This window comes from Accipiter gentilis, chromosome 17 (assembly GCF_929443795.1).
Source record: "Accipiter gentilis chromosome 17, bAccGen1.1, whole genome shotgun sequence".
Taxonomy (NCBI): Eukaryota; Metazoa; Chordata; class Aves; order Accipitriformes; family Accipitridae; genus Astur; species Astur gentilis.
Window position 1 is genome coordinate 27,249,448 of NC_064896.1, and position 20,030 is coordinate 27,269,477.

Genomic DNA, 20,030 nt, shown 5'->3' on the forward strand with positions numbered 1-20,030 from the left:
GCTCTCAGATTTGAAGTTTAGAACTCAAAACTTGATCTTTTAGGAGGCAAAGTTTTCTGCAGCTATGCAGAACAGGAATAAACTTTGTTCCTTTTTTTTTTTTTTTTTTTTAAGCTATTACTGGAACATTTGGAGTGTCTTGTCTCCAGGCATGAGCGATCTCTCAGAATGACTGTTGTAAAGAGACAAGCTCAGTCTCCAGCAGGAGTTTCTAGTGAAGTAGAAGTTCTCAAAGCACTAAAATCTTTATTTGAGCACCATAAAGCCCTTGATGAAAAGGTAATGAAATATGGTATCTAATGTCTCTTTCTGTCCCCTCTTTCTTTTGTGTGGACCATGCAGTTGTTCGTACTAAAGTTGTAGAGGTGTCTGAAGTTTCTCTGTATTAAGAGAGGCTTTGCTGTAACTGCATCAGTAAGTGCTCTCCTAAATTAATATGTTGCACTAAAGCAAGGTGCTGTAGTTTATGCTAGTACTTCATTAACTGTGCTAATGTAAGCTAAGCATGATTCAGGGGCAATATATTTGTTGTAGGAGTACATACAGTTGCTTACATGTATAATATCAGGATTTAGCCTTTTGATTATGTAATACAAGAAATGGACTAGAGAGAACAGGAGGAATCTGCTTACACTGTGATATGAAGTAGAGCTGAATTAAAGGAACTCCACCCTTTAGTTGTGTCTGATGTTGGCAGCAGGATATGCAAGTGGTAAAGTTTACTTTGAATTTTGCTTCCAACTCATAGTTTGCCTAACTTTTGTGACCCTTGTGTATAAAGTCTGGCAAATTATTTTAAGTAGAATTCTGCCTCTTCTTTCATGTTGTAAATAAGCAGAAGCATACTCTGTGCCTTACAAAAGGATAAGCAAATTCTGGATATGTTTAATTTTTGCCTAAATGTACAGGTCATGCTGACATATAATTTGCTTATGATAAAAAAGGAAAAGCTATATTTTAAGATATGCATTTTTTTCTCTAGAAGTTTTTTTTGTAGCATATGTTGTGATTCGTACTGACTCAAGATCAACCAGGTCTCTAAGTGTGATGGAAATATGTCATTTATTATCTGAAACTGCATGGCAGCATGGCAATAAGTGAAATTGATTTCTTTTTAATTTGAATGATTTAAAATTATTTGGAATTACCCTTTCAGGTAAGGGAGAGGTTACGAGTAGCACTTGAAAGATGTAGCTTATTGGAAGAAGAACTAGGTACTACGCATAAAGAGGTAGGTTTCTTTTTTTAAAAGAAATCTTCATGTGTGCATTGTGGGTGTCTTAGTCAATATTTGTACATGGTAATTTATTCAGTTATTAAGGTTCACTTTCACTTCTTACGTTTGATTTTTTTATTTTATTTTTTTTTTTGCCAAATGGGATAACTATAATTTTTAACTTGATCACTGTGAAAGAGCAGGAAAGGAGAAAAAACCAAACCAACCAAACAAAAAAAACCCCCAACACCCCAACCCCCCTGCCCATTCCCCCCACCCCCTCCAACCCAACCAAAAAAACCTAACAAAACAACAAAAAGAGTTCCTGTGGCTTTAAAATTAGAATTTTTGGGTTGCAGTGGCATAAGTTTTTGAGTGCCTGTACCATATTTTATTAATACATACCTTGCAGTAGAATCGGTAATTGTTGTTTCGCTTTTGCAGCTGTTCCTTATATAATTGGTGAGAAAGGAATTGACTTGAAACATATGTATGTAAACTTTTATTTTCTTTTAGTTAATGATTCTGAAAGAGCAAAATAATCAGAAGAAAACACTTCCAGATGGGATGCTGGATATAAATCATGAACAAGAAAATACACCAACTACAAATGGGAAGGTACAGCCATTTACTTTTTTTTTAGCTGATGTCTGATTTTTAATCATTCACTATAATATTTTAATTTTAAACTATAATAAAAGATTTTTGAGGGATGATTTAATTGAAAATTCTCAGTTATCACAATTCTGATTTTTGCAGTCTATCCAATAATAAAATTATCTTGGGGAAGGGGTGCTTACAGGTAAGTAACAGTTTGTTTTTCAAATTTCTGTGTAACATGCAAATTCTTTTTTTTTTTTCCCTGTTTAATAGCGATCCTCTGATGGTTCTTTATGCCATGATGAAAACCTTGCTAAAGTGATTGAACTCCAAGACATTATAGATAAGCAAAACAAAGAGCAGACACAAATGAAGGAACGTCTTACTGCTTTGTCTAGCAGAGTAACAGAGCTGGAAGAAGATCTTGACACAGCTAGAAAAGACTTAATAAAATCTGAAGAAATGAATACAAAGTTACAGAGAGATGTACGAGAGGTGAGGAATAAACTGTCAAAATTTGGGTAGTCACAAATGCAACTGCTCTATAAAATTTTCAGTGTCACTGATGCGCAGTCACAACTTTATACTTTTGAATGTCTTTGGTTTGATAGGTGAGAAGAAAAGAAAATAGTTTAGGGCATGATGGTGCTATTTTTTGTTTAAAAACCCAGTTGCTTAAGAAAATTTGTCTTCGGAATAAATCTATGACTAACTAGATACTTCATAAATATATTAAATTAGAGATTTAGCATTGTGAACTTTAACGTGTTCTTGAAAAGATGCTAGATCTTGCCATAAATGCTAAGGTTATTCATGAAGTTTGAAGTTTTTAATTGTAAAGATGTATGTAGTTGAGGAATCACTTCAATTTCAGTGGTGTGATTGACAGTTCCTGTTACTGATCAATCACTAACCTCCAAGGTCCTATGTATTGCAGTGTACTGTATATTTATTAAATAGAAAGGGAGCTTAGTTAAATCCAAGAACACTCTCTGACCGTCCCCAGGAAGTAAAGATTTGCTGTGTTTGTGCCATTGAAAATGTAAGTAGCAGATCTGTGGTGTAATATAATAAAGACCAATCTTTTGAAGTGTTCACCATTTAACATCCCCCCTCCCCCCAAAAAAAAACCCCTAACCCAACCCAAAATCATTGAACTCGTAAGGTTAAGGCTATTCTTTTAACTTCATTTTTTACTGAAATAACAGAGTATATCTGTTTTTTTTAAAAAAAATCATTATTATTTTTGGTTTGTCAGTTTTCCCCCCAGTTCAATCACTAAGTAATTATCCCTTATATTCTAAATTTTCTCTTATTTCTTTCATAGACTATGGCCCAAAAGGAAGACATGGAAGAGAGAATTACAACTCTTGAGAAACGCTACCTCGCTGCACAACGTGAAGCTACATCTGTGCATGACCTCAATGATAAACTTGAAAATGAAATTGCCACTAAAGACTCCATGCATCGACAGGTTGTAATTTGAAATAAGATAAAGTACATTTTGCTCAGCATAAAACTAATGTAAATAATTAATGTACGTACTGTACTAAAGCACTTTGCTTTTAGGAAGATAAATATCATCTGTAATGTGCTATTGTTAGCGATTGTTTTTCAGTAACTGGAGGAGTGCATTGTGTGAGTTTTACCCTGGAAATGAAGATGAGACAGTTTACTTGGGGCGGGGGGGAAATGGTTTTGAGCATTTTAGTGCACTTGATCATGGTGCAGCAGGGCTGTTGTCCCTATTAATTGTTGATTTTTTTTAAAGTTGTTATATGTGTATCCAAGCATCTTTAGTTTTATGTGTGAGAATTACTCATTCTAAACTAAAACAGTCTTTAAATTTGTGTAGTGTGTGGTCATTTTTATAGCCTATAACAGAAATAAATGTTGCCTTACTGTGGGAGGAAATGTGACGTATGCTTGACATGAAGTAGTCCCTCTTTATAAACCAGAAATGGTGGTTTAACCAATCACTTTCTAACTAGAGGCAGGCAACTCTTAGTCAACAAGTCCCTTTTACTAAAATTCTTAAAAGAAGTTGTACACGCTTTAAATTAAAATAAATTTTGCGATAATATCCATAGTGTTATTTAAAATATGAAGGATTTTTTCCTTGATGTAACTCAAAATCTTAGCCCAGCTTTGACATAGAAAATTCACTTGTTCTATGCTGCTTCCCATACCGTAACTGTGTTTATTTGGTGATATAGCTGCTTTCAAAATAGACAAAATTGTCTGCAGAAAAAAAAATCTGTAGAGAAAAAGATTTTCTCATGTAATTGAAGAGGAGGATGCAACATCTTTGGTTACAAAACCAGTTTTGGACAGTTTGTTCTCCACAGGTCTAGTAAAGGCAGTAATCTTTATCCTTGCCCTCCTCTGATGAAAATTAATTGCCATTTTAACACTAAGCATTTGCTGATCATAATCCTGTGTAGAGTGAAGATAAGAATAGACAATTGCAAGAACGACTGGAACTAGCTGAACAAAAGCTGCAGCAGACTTTGAGAAAGGCTGAAACTTTGCCGGAGGTGGAAGCTGAGCTAGCACAGAGAGTTGCGGCACTTTCAAAGGTGAGTTGATTGGACAGTGTCCTCAAGGTTCTCTTTTCTGTTGGTGTCCTGCTACACAAATCTGTTCTTAGTGTCGGTTACATTGTGTTTCTGGTTTTCCCCCAACTAGTTCAGAAAATGTTTCTGTTTTTCTGCATTTTCTGTTCATCTCTCTAAGCATGCTCTGATTTACTTTTTTTTTTTTTTTTCCCCCTTTTCCTTCTGCTCTTTGGAACTTGAGCAGGTTTTCTGTTAACTCTGTTACCTTATGAAAATGTCTCTCTGAATTATTTTGTTGCTTTTTATTAAACTACATTCAATAATAGGCATGAAGTCTTCTAAAACAAGAACTATTTCTGAAGGGGAAACCCAAATTTCTTCCACTGTTAACCAAGAATGTGGGGAGAGAGAGAAGTAATGGTACTCATTAATATTAAGATTTTTAGAAGGCTGCAAATTGAATAATGAAGTCTGAATTATATGTAGTAACTACAGATGAGCCTTTTCAAGTGCGTGTGTGTGTGTTCTTCTGAAGTCTTAGTTTCATTTCTTTCCCTGTTATCTTTCCTGTCCCTAACTGGCTCTGTAGTCTGACCTTTTGTCTCCTGGGAACTCTGCTGCTAAAGATGCTAAAGTATTGGAACTTACCACCAAGCTTAGGAAGGTAGAATTTGTGTATTAGTCCTTGTTTCTGCTTGCTGCTTTCTGCTTTGTCATGATTACTAACAAAGGGTCATATTGTCTAGGCGAGTGAGGAAAAGCTGAAAACGCCTTTTTTAATTTATTTTTTTAATTTGTGGGGATATGAATGAACTTCTGCTGTTGCAAGCTCATTTGCAAGTAGTAGTTGATTCATGGTACTTAGGGGTGAGAGGCTTCATCATTTTGTTACTTACCATATGAACTCTTACTAGGTTCTTTTAGTGACAGAAAGGCATCTCTTCTGCATTGTGTATTACCATAAATGGCAGTTGCGCAAAGCATGTTAGATACATTATTGTGCTTCAATGTTTCTATGCTTTTGAAACCTTTTTTTTTAAAAACCCAAATTCTAATTTTGTTTTCAAATTGACAGGCTGAGGAAAGACATGGCAATATAGAGGAACGATTGAGACAGATGGAAGCACAGCTAGAAGAAAAGAATCAAGAACTGCAAAGGGTACCGTACATACTTTTGGCAAAGATAAAAAGCTGAAAGAAGTAATCTAATCCCCTTCATAGCTGCCGACCATTCAGCAAAGCTGTTTTTATTTATCATCGCTAAACTAAAGCCAGAGTTTAGACTGGCTGATAGTTGGGAGATTTGAGCCACTGTACTATGGCTAACCTTAAATCTCAAGAAAAAGCTGAGTTCCAATGGAAGTTTGAAAATACGTTTGGAAATACCTAACTGCTGGTCATATTTTCTGATGAGGACACAGATCAAAAACTTGCTGAATTAAATGACTATGGAAAAATTGGTTCCTAGGTTATAAATAATGGAATTGGTTCTGAAATCTGCTTTTTTTGAAGTGTAAGCTCAGATTTTCAAGCTTCTGATCTTGGAACAGTTATTAAAGTCTTAAGTGTCCCTTACATACCCTTGCAGAGTCATGGAAGCTACATGCAGTATTCCTTATTCCTTTCGAAAAATATTTCTATCAAAGAAAATGCATTTGGATTCAAGAAAGCTTACTGTTTTTACAACCTGGAAATTTTTAGACATTGTAAATTTTAAGTTATTTCAGTAGCTTTTATGTATCTTAGGCTAGACAGAGAGAGAAGATGAATGAAGAGCATAATAAACGTTTGTCAGAAACTGTTGATAAGCTTCTGTCTGAATCTAATGAAAGGCTTCAGCTTCATCTCAAGGAGAGGATGGCTGCCTTGGAAGATAAGGTAACAAGTCACATTCTAGCATATACATTAATTAGATGTTCAACATTCTGTAGTGATCTGTGTATTTTGCAATGTGTCTGTAACTTCAGTAAGTAAATACTAAATCCTTATTAATAAAAGTAGTTTCTGTTAAGGCTCTTTTCTAGTGTGGATTTTGAAAACATGTTCCTAAAATTCTTTTTTTTTTTTTTGAGGTTGTCCCTGGGCATTGTACTACAGTGCTGAGAAGGCATCTTTTAAGAAGCTTTATTCTTTCCTAGCTGACTGGTGTGGACTCATAAATAGGGTCATCCAGTGTAATACAGGAAGTCTAAAGAATTAGGACTAGAACTTCGACCTTTTCAGTCCAGTTTCTTTTATTTCCCACTGCTTTTGTCTGTACCAGTTATCCTGAGTCATTGTGGGATTCTTGCAAGTAGAAACAGTCTTGCATTTTCTTCCCAGGTAGATAATTTTGAGACAGGTTATGTGAATGTAAATGGGCTGTCCCTGTGTTGTCAATGCAAATCTCGGGTCTTTCCTCTGTATTCAGTTCATCTTCTAACTTGTGACATACTTTACTCTGTTTCTTTCCTTTTTTGCTTTTGGATCTAGGTCCTGACAGATTTTTCTTCCATGCACGCCTTTAAGTTAGATTCCCTTATTTTCCATTGAACAAAGCAGTGTCTTCTAAAGTAGTGCTTTACTTGATGGTGACTTTGAATTGCTTTGTCTTGGATTAAAAAAATACTTTGTTTCTTTTACTGGGGAGTGAAATGACCATCTGGGGAAATGTTTCAATAAAAGCTGAGTGGCTTTTGTTTTAAAGTCATGGCAATAAAATGCTTCAGTTGCAATATATAATGATGTATTCAGACTTTTATTAAATGTTTGCTTTCTCTTTCATTCATGTCAACTCAGTTTTCATCCCTAAACCATCAGTCAGGTATCTGACATGTCCTTCCAAAACTCCAGGACTGTGCTCCCCTTAGATCGTTACAAAGGCGTAGTTCGTTCTTTCCCCTGCTTTTGCACTCTTGGAGCTGCGAGGAATGGAGTAGTGCAGAACAAATATAGGTCCTACTGATTCTCATCCTTTCAGTTAGTGATAAAGGTGCTTATCGTCTGGCACCTAAGGTTGTAAACTTTGTCTTCTGTTTTTTAGTTAACATCACTATTTCCAAGATCACCAACTGCTCCTAATACTTCAGAAATTCTTGTTATGGGCCTTGTTATGACATCAACAAGGTTGCTCTAACAGTCTTTATAAATTCAGTTTCTGAGAAGCAGCTGACTGCTTTGCTTTTTTTTTTTTTTTTTTTTTTTTTTTAAATAAAATGCTTGAATGTTGTGGGGGTGTCTCAGGGTTGACCCTGACTCCCCTTTACCTTCCAAACCCTAACTATGTTGATGAATAATGAGGAAAATCTAGTTGCCCTTCGCTGTAACAGCTTCTAGAAAAGTATTCTTGCTGTGGCTTCCAGCTCATTCTTTTATGATAAGTTGGGAAAAAACATGCAGGTAAAATGTTAAGACTTTCTTCTGATCGCTTGGACTTTTTCCCCAGAATGATTAGTTTGTTCACAGATGGAACTTTATTTGCATCTTAAACGTGTGATAATGGTATTAATTATCTCAAGGAAATGTGCTTAGCAGAACTTTTTTGACAATGGTGGAAATGGAAAAGAAAGTGATCCAGTTATAAGTTTCCTGTTAGAAGGGGAATCTCTCTCTCTTTTTTTTTTCTTTTCCCTTGGTATCACATACTACAGTCGAATACAATAGTTGAAATTCTTTTTGATTGTTGTAGCTTTCAAATGTTTCTTAATTCTTAGATGATTCGTAGTCCAAATTTGGAAACTGCTTTGAGTAGAGACTGTAGTTGTCATAAGTATTTATATTTACTGGAGTTGTTTAGAAATAAAGATGACAGCTTTGATGTTAATGAAGGCCCTTAAGTGAGTGAATGTTGCAGTTCAGAGGTACAGTACATCCAAGAAATTACTGTGTAGTAGTTTTGTAGGTCAGGCAAGTGAAAATAAAATGAAAACCTAATGATAACAGGCAGTAATGACTTAGTAACCACTCAGTGAATTACTTGGAATTATTTTAGCTGCCTAATTATTTTCTTTTTTTTCTTTTTACTAGCTTTGTCAGAGCTTTAAAAGGCTAGTATTGGTATTAAATTTTTATGGAACTTGTACTCTTACTAAATCCATTATTTAGAGGGCTGTACACCTGAAAGGATAAACCTTCAACTATAATCAAAGTGAAATGATGTAAGCAATAAAGTATCTGTAACTTAAGATGCATCTGTATAGTGTTGACTGAATTTTTTTGATACTTATGTTGGTTATGGTTTGAGTTAGAAGCTTTTATGTGTAACATAATTTGTGATATGTTTTATTTTAGAATTCACTTCTTCGAGAAATTGAAACTGCAAAAAAACAAGTAGAGGAACTTCAACATGAAAAGGTATAATACACATTTCTGAAATATTATATTGGAAAATAATTGCTGCATTGCTACATAGCAGGACCAGATTTGAATTCCCCCATAAAGCTTAACATTACCTGGTCTGTTTAAAAGTAGGGAGCTGTTATTGCTCATTTTATGGTATTGTGTGCCTCAGTTTTATGCTGATTTTATAGGTAATACATAGCTTTTTTTACTCAAAGACTTAGCATGCTTCTGAATATGTAAAGTGGCTGGATATGTTGGCAACTTGCCAAAGTTTCAGGATTGTGCAGAATTTTTATACTGTTGTATGTATGACCTTGAACAGTAAAAAGAAAAGAGAAATACTTTTAATGTTGGGTATTTTCCCATAAGTTTTTTGTTAAAGCATTGGGTATCATGAAACGTTCTTGTTCGACTGATAAAATTGTTTTAAAGTTTTAAGAATTGAGGGGCAGGGAGAGAAATATTTATTAGACTTGGCTGCTCCTTTGCAATAGCAGCTGTCTGGTCTTTTGCTTGTCCTGGAACTGACAAGTTCCCTTCTTGAATAATAGTGGTGGGGCCTTTCATTTCTTTGCATTCTTAAGCAGTGGCAATTGATTTTGTTGTCACACTATCTGTTCTGAAATAATACTTGTTATTGCTTATTAAATCACAGGTGTACTGCATCTCCCCAAATCATTCTAGTAAGTAGCTAGGTCAAACTGTAGAGGCTGTGCTTCTGTAATAAAATGAAGAACGCATTCAGACTATTTTGCAGAATGTGCTTTGAATTTTTGTATGTGTAGGCCAGCAGTTTTCACACAAGGCACAGATGTTCATCATCAGCCACTTTTTATTAGTCTTTCATTGTTTTCTCATTCATTGGATTTCTCTGTTGTTAAATTCTCAGTTTCTAGAGCATGTAAAAAATGTCCAAGTTAAAAGTGAATGCATTTAGAACCTTTTGTGCACAGAGCCTGAAAAATCTTCTTGTTTCTTATTAAATATTATCACTTAATTATAGTAAAGTTAGTAATATGTGAATTTTATTTCATAGCTGTTTTTAAAATATATATTGTCATTACCTACAGTCACAGCATAGAGAGACAACAGAATTATTCTTGGATGCCCTTTTGTGATGGTGCTGTATTGTGTGTAGCGAAAATCATTTTTACGTTTTATGTCATTGAAGGGTATGTTTTAAAATATGTTATTTCTGAGTTTCACAGAAATGAGATCAAAAAACTAAATGTTAGTTTATAAATTGGTATTTGACACTGATTTTTTTTTAAGTGTATTGTTATGTATTTTATCTGTTTATTTTTACAGGATCAGCTTGTATTAAATGTTGAAGCATTAAGGGCTGAAAATGACCAAGTGAGACTCAGAGCCACATCACTTCATCATAGGTATCAGCACTTAATTGTAGTTTATTTTTTTCTAATTTCTTTAAAGTCACTTTTGCTAAATAGAATATTGTCTATTATAACTGAAAATACTTTAGTTATACCTATAAAATGTATTCTTGATAGAGCATATAAAGCAGTTTTTTATACTGCTTAAAAAAATTGGCACTGGTGGGACAAGAAGAATCATTTGGGTGGGTTGTTTTTGGTTTGTTTTCCCCTTCCCCCTACCTTCATAAGGATAAAATGTTTCTTCATGTTCTAGCCGACCAGATTTCAGATACCCTATCACATCTTCGTCTTTGCCTGACAGTCATACAGACTCCTATGGCACCTCATCAGTGCTAAGGCGTCCCCAGAAAGGACGTTTGGCAGCTCTCAGAGATGAACCTTCAAAGGTAATAGAACTCTGAAATCAAAATAAAAATAGAACTTTGCCAATAAAATAGATTAAATGAGGCTAATCTATGGCAAGGAGTTTTTGGAATAGGAGTACATAGCAATAAACTGCTAGATTTTATATATCCTGTTTTACAAACTAGTGCACAGCTACTAGTCTTTTTGTTAGCAAGTAATTGCAAAATTATAATTTTGAAGTCCAATTTAAGTACGATAAGCCTGTAAAATACAATTTAAAACAGTCCTATTTTTGTGTCTATACACTAAATTAACATGTTACTGTTCTGCCAGCAATTTCAAGTCCCTTTCAGGACATATAACTTCTCATTACATAAACCTGATTCCAAAATACCTATTGGATTTGATAGCAAAATTCTACTCTTAATTTATAGCGTGTATAGCCAAGATATGTGATGTTTTAATTTATTCAATGGGCCTGTCCATTTTTAAATTTGACTAAAATGTAAGATGCAAAGTTTTCTACATTATAGTTTTTTTTACATTTCTCTAAACATTGCTGTCTTGATGGATGCATTCAGCATGTAAGTGGGTTTTTAAAAAAATGTTTTAAACATCTTGAAAAACAGTAGAAATGTCACATTTTTCCCATTTGAGTTTGGAATTATTTTTTTTTAATTAATTCTCTTAGGTTCAAACTCTGAACGAGCAGGACTGGGAGCGAGCCCAGCAAGCAAGTGTATTGGCAAATGTGGCACAAGCGTTTGAAAGTGATGTTGATGTCTCTGATGTTGAGGATGATAGGGAGACTATATTCAGTTCAGTTGATCTGCTATCACCAAGTGGTCAGGCTGATGCTCAAACTTTGGCCATGATGCTTCAAGAACAGTTGGATGCAATCAACAAAGAGATTAGGTATGGTCTATCTGCTGTTAAGGTTTTGATAAAAATGAGTTTCTGTGACACTAGAAATCCTTTTTGTGTGGTTACTTGGAAAATGGTGGTTGCCCATTCAGTTTCCTGGTGGTGGGATTGACAGAAGTAACTAGTTTGCTTCAGGTTCTTTGTCTTCAGCCCTATTTATGGAAGGGATTGTGTATTACTAGTTTGACAGAAACCCCTGTATGGTGGTATTAGCCGTAGTGTTTACCACTTTTTTCAGATTGGATTAGAAGATTTTCCAGTGTGGCTGTTTTGTCTGATAGGTACTGCTTCTTTCTAATGCCCAAGTCAGCCATTCTGTTTATATGGTATTGTTTGAATGTCATGTTCCTTTGAAACTTTCTTCTTTTAGACTTATACAAGAAGAAAAGGAAAACACAGAGCAGCGTGCAGAGGAGATTGAAAGCAGAGTGGGTAGTGGAAGTTTGGATGCCCATGGCCGATTCAGGTCCATGAGCTCCATTCCTCCTCCATACGCAAGTGGGTCACTTGCTGGTTCTTCCCCACCTGGCAGTGGCCGCTCTACCCCAAGGCGGATTCCACATAGTCCAGCTCGGGAAGTGGACAGACTAGGTATCATGACACTGGTAAGTATCCATGAACTTTCATTTTTTGGAAGAGTGTTCCTTTTCTCTAGGAAATCGGTTGTTTGATTTCCCCTTCCCTTCCGTCTTACTCAGCTGTATTTTTCCTTTCTCTAGGTTTTTCTACTGCTTCCTTTCAACTTCTATAAAAAGTGTAAGATACAGTCATAATGATTAGGAAAAACGTTCAGAACTCAAGTCTATTATTTGATCAACATCTCATGCCTAAGTATTCATTCCTTCTGTTGTTATGGTCTTTCTTCTGACTCCTCTTCCTAGAAGAAATAATATTTTCTTTTCAACCCCTGATATAGGAACCACTTTTTCCCTCTGCTTTAAACTTTATTTTTAGTAGTCCGCTATTCCACTAAATATTCAGCCAAAAAGTGATTTGCATATATTGCGTTAATCTTGAAGATTGTGAAGGTATCACAGCTGTTTCAATATTAATGAGTGCTAGTGTCTTGGTTTAGCCTGTTAAGAGTGGTAGGTAAAGGAAGTATTTGTTAGACCTAGTAGCTGATGAAGTAGTAGCTCGGGCTTAGCAGTTCAGTGAGTAGAGAAAGATGGATCCATTCTTTTGACATTCTTACGACTGCTTAGAAAAATTAATACTTCTAGGAGCTGCTTTATGCCTGTAAACCTATCTGTAAAAACAAGATACAAGATACAAGTTTTCCACTTTCTTGTTTTTACATAAATGCTAAGCAAACCTAACAGTTTCTCATATTTAGGATACCTTTCACTAAGGAGCATTCTGGATATGGGTATTTATTTGCAAGCACTCCCCAGGAAGAGCTCCTTCTGTAATTTAGTTTTTTATATATATATAGCCTTATCTCCAGATTTGCATATGCATTTGGAAGCTGTACTTACTAGTCGTCTGTGCAACACCATACTTACTATACCTTATTGTCTTGGATTACTGTACTTTTATCATGCCTATATCATGCCGATTGGTAGACAAGGGATGATATCCTTCACAGTAAGAGCAGGTGGACTGTGAATGACTTGGCTCATTTAGGTCTCTTATAGGTGTGTTTTAAAAATAAATATTTTGGCTAACTACTTTTGCTGGCTTTTTAATATGGATGTGTGTGTATACCAAAAAGTCTATTTTTTTTGTAAAATGGAACCATTTTGCCTTTCTTGAATTAAAAAAAGATAAAAATCATTATACTAGCTCTAGCCACATATCCAGGGCCAAGCACACTTCTTTTACAGAAACTAACAAATTTCAAAACATGGAGTGCTTTAGAATATAAAGTTTCACAGTAATAAGTAGTTAAACTAAGTACTTCTCTTACAGAAAACCATATACAAATTTAAGTAGCTATTTTCATGAAAACTAGATCAGACGAATATGAGTCTTGTATTAAAATCTAATGTAATTGAACAAAAGTAAACTGTAATTAAGTTCACTTTAGATCATAAGAATTGTGAATCAAAGACACTGGATCTGTTTTTTGCAGTTGTGTTTGTCTGATGTTTTCGTACCTGGCAACTGATTTGTGAAAGCATGAAAACAAGAAGCTATGCTTCCAGAATCACAGAACAAGAGCTTTCTAGAAACTTTCAAAATGGCTTTTATGAATTATCAGACTGAATGAGTTCTTGTGGGTTTTTTTTCGATGATTTAGTAGAAAGTTGCATTAGTTTTTGAGCAAGATGGCAACATTAGTTTAAGGCTAACTGCACTAGTGGTATTAGGCAGTTCAGTTAGCGGGAAAACCCCTCATGATTAAAATTAATTAAAAAGCATCAACATGATAAATTGTGAAACCTGGAGCTCTCTTGAACAGTAAGTTATTGCGGACAGTTTTCATTTCATATGGTAAATATTTTCATTTTTATGGGTTATCAAATTTAATAGATGAAAGACCCAGCAAGGGTAAAATGAGTTGACTGTGCCTTGTCGAAGAGCTTGGGGAGGGACTAGATGACATTTAAAGGTCCCTTCCAACCCAGACTCTTCTAGGATTCTCTACGGTCAGATTGAACAAAACTTTACATAGTAATGTTGCATAGTTTACATATATTCTAAATAAAAAATTATTAAATGTTGTCATTTATGGAAGAGAAACAACACACAATTCCCCAACTGCAGAGGGGACTGACTTTATTTTTGGTTACAGCCTTTTGAAATAATTTTTCGCCAAATGCAATGATAACTGTTAAACAGATTATCTAAATTAAACTTTTGTCAGCATCAGCCAGAGTAACTTGATAACTTGTTTACCTGAATCAAGGTTGCTGCCTTGATCTGTGCACTGGCAGCGGTGAGAAGTACCTAGGAAGTGAGGTACAGTGGCTTCTGGAGTAGATGGAGTTTAAAATAAAACCGATGGTAGACTCTTGCTGAAACATTCCAGCACTTTAAACTTAGTAAAAAGAACAGAATAGTGTTACTGTATAGAAATCGGCTATTGTTGGCACTCTGTCTTTTGAACTATGGCTGCTTTTTATGCTATGTAGGACACAACTGCAGAAATCGCTAAGGAGTGAGAAGAGGCTAATGCATTCAATGTATTAAGCCTGCTGTGGCCACCATGTAGGTTAGATAGTTCCAGGCAAGTTCTTGATATATGACTGGAAATCCTCTCACCTTTTAAAAGCAACGCCTTACACCCCCATGTACTTGACTGTTTTTCTTGCTGAAGATAATGCACGTTTTGTGTGCTAATTTGCCTATGATACTAATACATTCAAATATCAATGGTACTTTTGTAGATAACCAACTATAAGTCTTGATTTTTTTTTTCTTCCTTTTCCGCTCTTCCGGGATGCATTTAAGTAATCTGTGATTTGAAGAGTACTTCATGCTGTGTACCTTTCTCTGTGCCATTGCTGTAACTGTTATTTATATTATCCCTAATATGTTTTGTCTGTACTACTTGTTTCAGTCTGTGCTACAGTTTACAATAAATACAGCTTTTCCAAATTTCTTTTCTTTGCATGCATCTATCAGCCTAGCGATTTAAGGAAACACCGTAGAAAGGTAAAAATCTTTAGTTTATTTACTGTTGTGCGTCTTCATCTCCTTCCCTGTCCCCAAACTGATTGATGGATAACAAGAACATAAAAAAAGCACTTGCAGGGTAACTCTATAATAAAGCAAGATTATATGCTCTTTGATATTAAATGTAAAATGGTTTATCATCTTAATATAAGTGTGGGCTTGTTTTTTGTGGTTTTTTTTTCTTGTTTGACTTTTTTTGTGGGGGGCTGTTGCATTGCTTTCTGTTTGTAACCACTATTTTGCAATCTTCATGAAACAATATGTAATTTTAAATATCTGTTAGTGTGCACACAAATAAGTCTTAATTTCTGTTATTCAAACTTTGAGATAAACTGTAGCCACAGTTTATGTAGAAACTGACTTCATAGAATCTTGTTAGTGATTGTCTAAACACATAACAGTGAGAATTGGGATGCCTTCTTTTCACAGGATCCTCTGGTTTTCTGTCTGTGCACTGGCTTAAACTGAAGTCAGGTATACTAGTTTTATGGTGGTGGAGACATTACTTTAGTTCTTAGCTCTATGAGTGAATAAAAGATGAATGCTTGCTCATTTCACTAGCTAAGACTGAAATTTAGTAGTTTGTCACTGAAGGTAACAGAAAATCCAGAAAATAGTCAAACCAAAACCAGGCAACTGCAGAATGGTAAGGGCAAGAGTAATCCTTTAACACTGAAACAATTGATTTTTCCTTTCAGTATTTTGTATAGCGTTGATATTGCATTCATGTTTTGCCATTTCCAACTAACCCCTCAGGTTTTCATTTGTTTTCCATTAGTCTCCAGCTTCTAGAGAAGAGGTACGAGATGATAAAGCCACAATAAAATGTGAAACATCACCACCTTCTTCACCTCGATCTTTGCGTTTGGACAGAGTCCAAAAAGGAGCTTTGCATACAGTGAGCCATGAAGATATCAGGGACATAAGAAAGTAAGTGGCTGTGAATAAGTCAGACCTACCAGTAACTTAGTATTTCAGATTATCAGAATGAAATCCTAAATCTGCAAAGCTGTTCAGCCTATAGGGTTTTAGTCTAGATATTGAAGTGTTTCTCAAAAGTAAGGAGTATGAGGACATAAGTGGGTGATTATGTTACATAAACAGTAAGAATATGGATTTTGTTAATGATCGGAAATAGCTTTATGTGAAGAATTCTTCTGGTACTCAAGGTCTGCATTAAGTTTGCTTTGGAAATGCAAGATGTACAATTCCAATTTTCTTTTATAGACTGGAATTTAGCTATGAATTCAGAAATAAGTTGCAAAATTACCATCATTTTGGTTGACAGATGTTCTTTTCAAAGTTCCTAAATATCTGGGATGGATTCCACTCAAGTATTTCAAACTTCTATTGTCTAGCTCAATTTGTCAGGAACTTGTGTTGTCAACTTTGGCCTTTGTGAATTGCACTTTAAACACTTGAATTCTTGTTTCTTAAAGAATTGACTTGTTACACACTACAGTATATGAATATTCTATCCCTTCCTTTCTTGCATGGTTTAGTTGTTTCCACTGTTTTTTCTGTTTAATGACATGTATTTTAGTAGATATGTTTCTTTTCATGACTCATTAAAGGCTGAAATTAGATGTCATTAATGAGTTACTGAGCTTTTGTTAACTTGCACAGAAACCTGAACTTGTCTCTTACTATGTTATGCCAGTGAATTTGTTGTACATGTGCTCCTTTATAACTCCATTTTTTTGTAAAGTTCAACAGGCTCGCAAGATGGGCAAACGAGTAATCCTAGTAGCAGTAATAGTAGCCAAGATTCTCTTCATAAAGCCCCCAAAAAGAAGGGGATTAAATCCTCTATTGGCCGCTTGTTTGGCAAGAAAGAAAAGGGACGACCTGGACAAGCGAGCAAGGAAACATTAGGACAAGGTTGGCTTGCCTTTTTTTTTTTTTTTTTTTTTTTGGCACAGTAAAAGAGAGAGTGAAAGACTGAATTTTATGATGTGTGTATTAGTCTGTGCATATTTATGATTATTTTGATGCTTATGTACAGCATTTTTTGGAACTAGCGACACTGAATCTTCTGTAGGTCCTTTAATGAATGTAGGATGCAAGTTCAACTAGTCATGTATTGCTGTCTTTTAGTCTCAAGTAGCCAGGTTATTGAACCTTATTGAACTGTTACAGCTTGTTTTGTGAAGCAAAAATGTAAACTGTATCTCAGAAGGGAAAGAGGCTTTTGTTAGTATTAACACCAACAGTCATGTATTCACTTTGTACCCAAAGGAGCTCTCCTGAAACGAACCCAGGTGGCTTGGGAAATACTATGGTTACCTTTCTCTTGTGTAAGTCTTTGCATAAAGCAGTATCCTTGATGTTGACACCAACCCTAAGTGATATGGGAACACTAATAATTCACCTTACGGGTGGTTGAAACATGAGATTTTCTGTGTGACTCCAGCTGGTTTTAGACAGCACCTATTTGAGTCCATAGCAATCTGATTTTCCTATTTTTATACACCATTGTGATGGGTATGTATTCAACTAGAGAATGGAGTGGTAGATGGTCTTGGATGTTTGGCTTTGTACATTTCTGATCAGTAGTATTACAAAGGATTAAATAGTTTTGTTCAAGAAAGCAGTAGCGATTTTTGAGTTACAGCTGGCCAGAACTGAGAAGATAACAAGACTGGGTTTTTGTTTTTGTTTTTGTTTTTGTTTTGTAGTTGGCATGGCAGAAGCAGATAGTTCCTCTCAGGATGCATTAGGTCTCAGCAAGCTTGGAGGTCAGGCAGAAAAAAACAGGAAAATGCAAAAAAAGTAAGTTATCAAATATTTTTAATCCTCTGTTGTTAAGGTATTGCTTTGTTTAAAAATGTTTTGTTTTCTTTTCTTGTTTTGTTTTCAGGTATTTTTGCCTAGTATGGTGCTATGGCTAATAAGACTCTGTAGAATTTTTTTTACTATTTTTTTTTTCCCACGACACTAATGGTAGCATATGTCGTGGTAACTTTGAAATGAATTTCAATGCTGAAAATTCATTGTTGAAATGCTGTAATAAACAAACATGTAGATAAAAGTGGACTCTTAGCAAACCCTCCCCCATATTTGTTATATTTGTTATATATCTATTAAACCCTGCTTTGGGTTTAATTCATTTGGAAGATTTCCCAAAGTTGCCTTTGGCTGTTACTTGCTCTGGAGTGTGAAAGCGTTGACAGAGTGAAAGCACGAGATGTTCTGTACAGACATCCTTCTGTATGCATTTGCTGGTTCCTTTCTAGCAGGTGGCTGAAAGCGTTTCCTTTTGTGTTGCAGCTGCTAACTGCTGCTGCGTTCACCAATTTTTTCACTTGTATTTAAGGTTGTCTTCGTGTTTTCTCTCGTACATTTTAACAGCTGAAATCTTTTTTCCTTGCACTATATAACCCTGATTTCCTCTTTTTTTTATAAATTGTGACTATTTCCTTTTTTATGGCACCTTCTAGATGTGTGTGTTCAAGAAAATCTTTACTGTTCAACTTTTGAGTATCTATTGCATGCTTTGTTGTTCCCAGACTTGGAAAAGATGAAGCAAAGACTATAATCATTGGTGAAAAATAGATATCGCTACTAGTAGAAATCTTGACTTGATACTTATATGGTAATACAGGAAATACTTGAATTTATGTAAATAGGATCAGGCATTCTTTGCATTTTTCCACTCAAAGCTGAGCCATATACCTTGAACTCTTATTGCTTCTGTTCTCTTCAGCTGTCTTTACTCTGTGTCAAAAAAGCTGACCAAGATCAGACATGCCTTGCTTTTTTACTTGCCTTCTGAAGACAGAATAGTGAATGTTGAAAAGAAAGTGTGCTAATTTTCTCTTTGTGAGAGATTTCTTGCAGTACCTAAGCTCTATTAACAAATAAGAGTAATGCCTGGTGACTGCTAATGAAAACCAGCAGTGTGTTGGTTTGAAAAGTCAGAATGGAATGTGGTTTTGTTTGTATAACAGAACACTCAGCTGTTTTTCTTCAGACTGTTACACTGAAGGCAATCGTACCTTATTATGATCTGCTATTTTCCCTTTTCTACAGATCTTTAAAGTCATACCACATCTTGGTTGAATAAATAGTTCTAGTCTGGTCATTTCTAAATAGTGGTAGGCCTGTTCTTTGAACAATATAGATCTTTCTCAATACCAGCAACAAATTTAATTCTACAGTAAAACAGTCTATACTGTCTTGCTTTAATAAATTCAAAAAATGCAGTTGCAGATAAATCATGACTTTTCTTTGTAAACATTCTGCCTTTCAAAGATTTCCTGGTGTTACTTAAAGTATACCTCATGGCTGCATGTTGTTGGTTGGTCTCTGTTAGACAAATGAAAACTTTTAGCTTGAAATTGCCTTGCCTAGCTATTAAATATGGCTATGTGCTTATTCTCAGGAAGGTATCTACAATTCAGATATTTCAGTGAAAGTGGGTATGAAACAGGAATGTGTTGATGAAGACATGTATCCTAATGTTTAGTTTTATTACTCTTACTGCTGAGAGAAGCAGCAGAGCCCTTTGAACTTCCATGAGAAATAAATCTTACCATTTTAAAAATCCCAGCAAGATACTTTAATCCAGCTGTTTCAGAATCCTGACAGGTATTCTGAAGATAAGAAGCAAAATTATCACAAAGTGTCAAAGATCCCTTGCTGCCTTCTTGAGAAGTTCATTACAAAAAAGTGATAAAACTGCTCTGAATTGCTTTTCACTTTGATATTAGAGGAGGGTGGTGGTAAAACAAATTCTCGAGGCTGACTGTTCACTTATACAATCCTGTATTCAGCAAAAAATTCCAGTTACCTGAATGCTTGGAACAATGGCAGCTATTTCTATTTATAGCTGTCTCTAATCCCTATTTGCTTGCTTATCTCTGATTTCTGCATGCATGCACACAAACAGGCTGAGGGCAGTATTCAATGTCTTTACTAACAAAAACCTATTTATAGATACAGAACGAAATTACAGTATACATTATTTGTCTGTTTTTTTTATGCCTTTGAGTTCAGTTTAATCCTAGTTTTATATTTTTCCTTCATTGTTTTATTTTCCTTTTGTTT

At 35.1% G+C, this 20,030-nt stretch overlaps 1 protein-coding gene across 5 annotated transcripts in view; it reads left to right on the plus strand.

The window, feature by feature from the left end:
• The window catches only part of PPFIA1 (PTPRF interacting protein alpha 1), a 59,666-nt gene that overhangs the window by 21,917 nt on the left and 17,719 nt on the right, over positions 1-20,030 (plus strand). For 3 of the 5 annotated variants that reach the window (XM_049821264.1, XM_049821266.1, XM_049821267.1), the window contains exons 4-20: positions 115-279; positions 1,157-1,231; positions 1,733-1,834; positions 2,090-2,311; positions 3,144-3,290; positions 4,261-4,395; positions 5,450-5,533; positions 6,121-6,252; positions 8,644-8,706; positions 10,003-10,082; positions 10,345-10,477; positions 11,128-11,351; positions 11,731-11,965; positions 14,931-14,960; positions 15,760-15,911; positions 16,690-16,862; positions 17,660-17,753. In XM_049821264.1, the coding sequence (XP_049677221.1) occupies positions 115-279; positions 1,157-1,231; positions 1,733-1,834; positions 2,090-2,311; positions 3,144-3,290; positions 4,261-4,395; positions 5,450-5,533; positions 6,121-6,252; positions 8,644-8,706; positions 10,003-10,082; positions 10,345-10,477; positions 11,128-11,351; positions 11,731-11,965; positions 14,931-14,960; positions 15,760-15,911; positions 16,690-16,862; positions 17,660-17,753 (2,246 nt within the window). The remainder of the gene's footprint in view (positions 1-114; positions 280-1,156; positions 1,232-1,732; positions 1,835-2,089; positions 2,312-3,143; positions 3,291-4,260; positions 4,396-5,449; positions 5,534-6,120; positions 6,253-8,643; positions 8,707-10,002; positions 10,083-10,344; positions 10,478-11,127; positions 11,352-11,730; positions 11,966-14,930; positions 14,961-15,759; positions 15,912-16,689; positions 16,863-17,659; positions 17,754-20,030) is intronic. The other 2 variants (XM_049821265.1, XM_049821268.1) reach the window with 1 other exon arrangement.